The sequence below is a fragment of the Phyllostomus hastatus genome, unplaced genomic scaffold (genome assembly GCF_019186645.2).
Source record: "Phyllostomus hastatus isolate PE091 unplaced genomic scaffold, TTU_PhHast_1.1 phas_contig_37, whole genome shotgun sequence".
NCBI lineage: Eukaryota > Metazoa > Chordata > Mammalia > Chiroptera > Phyllostomidae > Phyllostomus > Phyllostomus hastatus.
This window is the reverse complement of record NW_025333867.1, coordinates 4,663,681-4,669,224: the sequence shown is the minus strand read 5'-3', so window position 1 is coordinate 4,669,224 and position 5,544 is coordinate 4,663,681. Positions and strand designations below refer to the sequence as shown.

Below are 5,544 nucleotides of genomic sequence, written 5' to 3'. Positions count from 1 at the left end.
TGCAGTCCCCCACCTGAGAGCACTTCTAGATTTACAAGAAATCTGAAACCCCTGACTTAACAGCTCATCTCTTAAGAATGGCCAAGTTTTCTGGCTCCTCCACATAACCTGTATCTGGACAAGGGTCCTTGGCTTCCTACCCTGTTTTCCTACATGTGCCTTCCAATGTTATTAAGATATCAAATGCAGAAATGACGACAAGAAAGCCCTAATTAAACAGCAGCAGCAAAGGCCCTCAAAGGAACAGCTTGAACCCAAATAAAAGGAGCTTGGGACTGGAAAGGGGGAAAAGACAATGGGGGCTTTGAAATCAGCTGGGTTTGAAGCAATGAGCTTGTTGTGTGTATTTAAAGGGCCAGATGACACAAAGGGCTCCCAATGCTGTCAGGCCAGAGACCAAGCTCAGGATTCTCCAAGACAGAAGGGGTAATACTCATTGAGTCCTGTGACCAGAATCGAATCATAATTGGCCTCAGAGATCACTTATGGCAATCAGGGAAATAATATGCTTCTGAATAATTATGAATAATTAGGCACATTTGTGAATAATTATACTGATAATAACTATCTAACTCATTCCATTTTAAAATTGTAATTCAGTCATTACGCATTGAGTAGTCATTCCCTTCATCCTGCTTTCAGCATATTCATAGCCTAATCCATCTGCCATTCTTACAGTGACTTGAGCCTCTCTCCAGGTCAGGACTGTCCCAGCAATAGCCAGGCCCTGGACTCACCCTGGGGACAAGGGAACACACTGGTGCTTAGGGTTGGAACTGCATATCCTCCTTAATTGATTGGAGAGGACTCTGGACAGTATGAAGCAACAGAAAGGACGTAAGGAAATATTTTCCTAAAACTCCGGAGCTTTGCCATCTTGTGACTCGTTTATCAATTTATACATGACTTCAAAGTAATGTCCAAGAGCTCATTGCTGTTTTTAATAGTGTAATATAAATACGAAGCTGTTGTTTCTACATATCATTGTAAAGAACTAGTAAGTTGTAAAATAAATAAATAAATAAAATGTGTCTTTTTATAGTGTCTTCTGATCAGAGTACTAGGTTATTTAGAAAATCAGAAGTCCCAATTTGAAGATGGAGTCTTAAAAAAGTGTGCTTTCTCAAGGCTTTAACAAAACAAAAGGTGCCCTTTCCTTATTGCCATACTCTGTTCTCCCTCACATCTTACCTCTTTTCCCTCTTTCCATTATCCTTCTTCTCTCTCCCCCCGCCTCACCAACTTCTCTCTCATCTTCATGTCTCTTTCTGCTGCGGGCTTAATGGTGACAATCATAAAAGCAAGCTTATATTTTCCTGATTTCAAAAGTAATATGTTAACTCAGAAATTTGAAAAGTATCAGGGGGAGAAAAAATAGTTTAAAACAATAACCGCAGCACCTGAGAGATCCAATATTAACCTCAAATTCTAAAGTTTCTTTTTCTGTACATATTTCACACCACAGAGATATTACAAAAGCAATTTTGCATCCTGACATTTTCTTTAACACTTTCCATATGATTGCATTTTCCCTATTATTAAATAATAAGTATTTGTCATGTCATTAAAACTCATGTTTTTAAAGTTTCATGTTTGGCTCTTTCCGGGACGAAATGGCGCCGTCCACACCGCTACTAACAGTCCGAGGATCAGAAGGACTGTACATGGTGAATGGACCGCCACATTTTACAGAAAGTACAGTGTTTCCAAGGGAATCTGGAAAAAATTGCAAAGTCTATACCTTTAGTAAAGATGGGACCTTGTTTGCCTGGAGCAGCGGAGAAAAAGTAAATATTATCAGTGTCACTAACAAGGAACTGCTGCACTCCTTCGACCTTCCAAAGGCAGTTTGCCTTGAATTCTCGCCAAAAAACACTGTCCTGGCCACCTGGCAGCCTTACACTACTTCTAAAGATGGCACAGCTGGGGTTCCCAACCTACAACTCTATGATGTGAAAACTGGCATGTGTTTAAAGACTTTCATCCAGAAAAAGATGCAAAACTGGTGTCCATCCTGGTCAGAAGATGAAACTATTCGTGCACGAAATGTTAACAATGAAGTTCACTTCTTTGAAAATAACAATTTCAACACAATTGCATATAAATTGCATTTGCAAAAAAATTGATTTTGTGTTATCACCTGAACCTCAACCATACAAAGTGGCTGTTTATGTTCCTGGAAGTAAGGGTGCCCCTTCATTTGTTAGATTATATCAATACCCCAACTTCGATGGACCTCATGCAGCTCTAGCCAATAAAAGTTTCTTTAAGGTAGATAAGGTTACAATGCTATGGAATAAAAAAGCTACTGCTGTGTTGGTGATAGCAAGTACAGATGTTGACAAAACAGGGGCTTCCTACTATGGGGAACAGACGCTGCACTACATTGCAACAAACGGAGAAAGTGCTGTAGTGCAGTTACCAAAAAATGGCCCCATTTATGATGTAGTTTGGAATTCTAGCTCTACTGAGTTTTGTGCTGTTTATGGTTTTATGCCGGCCAAAGCAAGTTTTCAACTTGAAGTGTGATCCTGTGTTTAACTTTGGAACTGGTCCTCGTGATGCAGCCTACTATAGCCCTCATGGACACATATTAGTGCTGGCTGGATTTGGAAACCTGAGGGGACAAATGGAAGTGTGGGATGTTAAAAACTACAAACTTATTTCTAAACCAGTGGCCTCTGATTCTACATATTTTGCATGGTGCCCAGATGGTGAGCATATTTTAACAGCCATGTGTGCTCCCAGGTTACGTGTTAATAATGGGTACAAGATTTGGCATTATACCGGCTCCATCTTACACAAGTATGATGTGCCATCAAACGGCAGGTTTCTGGCAGCCATTTTTAGATGGAGTATTTCCAGCAAAAATAATAACTTACCAAGCAGTTCCAAGTGACGTACCCAGTGAAGAACCTAAAGCTGCAACAGCTTATAGACCCCCAGCTTTAAGAAATAAACCAATCACCAATTCCAAACTGCATGAGGAGGAACCACCTCAGAATATGAAACCACAACCAGGAAATGATAAGCCATTATCAAAAACAGCCCTTAAAAATCAAAGGAAACATGAAGCTAAGAAAGCTGCAAAGCAGGAAGCAAGAGGTGAAAAAAGTCTAGATTTGGCACCTACTCCTGCCCCACGGAACTCAGCACGGAACACTGTCTCTCAGTCAACCTCCGGAGACCCTGAGGTAGACAAAAAAATCAAGAACCTAAAGAAGAAACTGAAAGCAAAAGAACAACTGAAAGAACAAGCAGCAACTGGAAAACAGCTGGAAAAAAATCAGTTGGAGAAAATTCAAAAAGAGAAAGCCCTTCTCCAGGAGCTGGAAGATTTGGAATTGGGTGTTTAAAGATTCACAGACAACATGTTGATTAGCAGAAATAGTGAAAACACATCTTCTGTTAAGTTCATTGGTGTATACAGAATATTCATGTGCCCACATTTAACATCCATGATTCTGTATGTGTGAAATTACTTAATAATGCCAATTACAATTGATTTTTGTATCCTGCATCTTATATCATGTTAATATATGATATAAAAAAGAGACATATGAATTTTCTAGCTAAGTGAGACAGATTGAAAAACAATGTCATTGTTTTTTAGTGGGGGACAGTATTTACCCTATACATGAATAAAAAGATTTTAAATTAAAAAAAAAGTTTCATGTTTGATGTTGCCAGATGATAGATGAACACGGACATGAGAATCAATTTCTGAAGTTTTGGATACCCATGTTTCTTTTTTGTAAGTGTATTTTATTGATTATGCTATTACAGTTGTCCCATTTTTTTCTCCCATTTATTCCCCTCTGCTCTGCAACACCCGCCCACCCACTTCTCCCCCCCCCCCCTTAGTTTATATCCATGGGTCGTACATACAAGTTCTTCGGCTTCTACATTTCCTATACTATTCTTAACCTGTTTATTTTATACCTACTAATTATGCTTCTTATTCCCTGTACCTTTTGCCCCATTCTCTCCCCACCCCCACCCCACTGATAACCCTCCATGGGATCTCCATTCCTTAGATTCTGCACCTGTTCTAGTTGTTTGTTTACTTTCATTTTGCTTTTGTTTTTGTTTTCTTTTGTTGTTCAGTTGTTGATAGTTGTGAATTTGTTGTCATTTTACTATTTATAATTTTGATCTTCTTTTTCTTAGATAAGACCCTTTAACATTTCATATAATAAGGGCTTGGTGATGGTAAACTCCTTGAACTTGACTTTATCTGGGAAGCACTTTATCTGCCTTTCCATTCTAAATAATAGCTTTGCTGGATAGAGTAATCTTGGATTCATATAAGCTCTTGCCTTTGATGACTCGGAATACTTCTTTCCAGCCCCTTCTTGCCTGTAAGCTTTCTTTTGAGAAATCAGCTGATAGTCTTATGGGAACTCTTTTGTAGATAGCTCTCCTTCTCTTTTGCTGCTTTTAGGATTCTCTCCTTATATTTAATCTTGGGTGATGTAATTATGACGTGCCTTACTGTGTACTTCCTTGGGTCCAATTTCTTTGGGACTCTCTGAGCTTCTTGGACTTTCTGGAAGTCTATTTCCTTTGCCAGATTAGGGAAGTTGTCCTTCATTATTTGTTCAAATAAGTTTTCAATTTGTTGCTCTTCCTCTTCTCCTTCTGGCACCCCTATCATTCACATGTTGTAATGTTTAAAGATGTCCTGGAGGTTCCTAAACCTCTCCTCACTTTTTGAATTCTTGTTTCTTCATTCTGTTCTGGTTGAATGTTTATTTCTTCCTTCTGGTCCAAACCATTGATATGAATCCTGGTTTCCTTCCTGTCACCATTGGGTCCCTGTATATTTTTCTTTGTTTCACTTTTCATAGCTTTCACTTCTTCCTCTATTTTTCAACCATACTCAACCATTTCTGTGAGCAACCTGATTACCAGCATTTTGAACTGTGCATCTGATAGGTTGGCTATCTCTTCACTGCTTGGTTCTACTTTGGGAGCTTTGATCTGTTCTTTCATTTGGGCATATTTTTTGTCTCTGTGCTCCTGTTATATAGTAAGGAGCTTTAGGTATTTGCCAGGGTGGGGCAGCCTGCAGAGCTGCGATGTGGCACTATATGTGAGGGAGAGGTTCAAGAGGTAATACCACTGATTCAGCTCTCAGCTGGGTTTCAGTCACTTTCCCCACTACCTACAAGCAAATTGGGCCCTTCTGGTGCTGATTCCTGGGTGAGTGGGCTAATGTATGTCCTAGGACCCTGCAGGTCTCTCCAACAAACTCCCCTATGAGTCTGGGGGTTTCTCCCACCGCTACAACCCTTACAGATTTTTACAGCCAAAGGTTTTGAGGCTTTTTCTCCCATGCTGGAACCCTGGGTTGCAAAGTATGTCTCACTCCCCAGTTGTTCCTCCTGGTTTATCTGCAAGCAAATGTGGGACTGCCTATCTCTGCCCCCCTGCCAGTCTGAATGAATGTTTTTCTTCAACTCCTTGTTTGTCAGACTTCAAGTTTGATTTTCTGGCAATTCTGGTTGGTTCTTCTTTTAAAATTTGTTGTTGTCCTTCTCT

At 39.8% G+C, this 5,544-nt stretch overlaps 1 protein-coding gene across 1 annotated transcript; it reads left to right on the top strand.

Annotated features, from left to right (window-relative positions):
• Window positions 1-1,613: 1,613 nt before the first annotated feature.
• Window positions 1,614-3,549, top strand: LOC123820774 (eukaryotic translation initiation factor 2A-like). Its single transcript, XM_045841713.1, is given in 4 exon segments — window positions 1,614-2,119; window positions 2,121-2,507; window positions 2,509-2,832; window positions 2,834-3,549. Coding segments are annotated over 4 exon segments (1,740 nt in total). The 3' UTR covers window positions 3,357-3,549.
• Window positions 3,550-5,544: the final 1,995 nt, after the last annotated feature.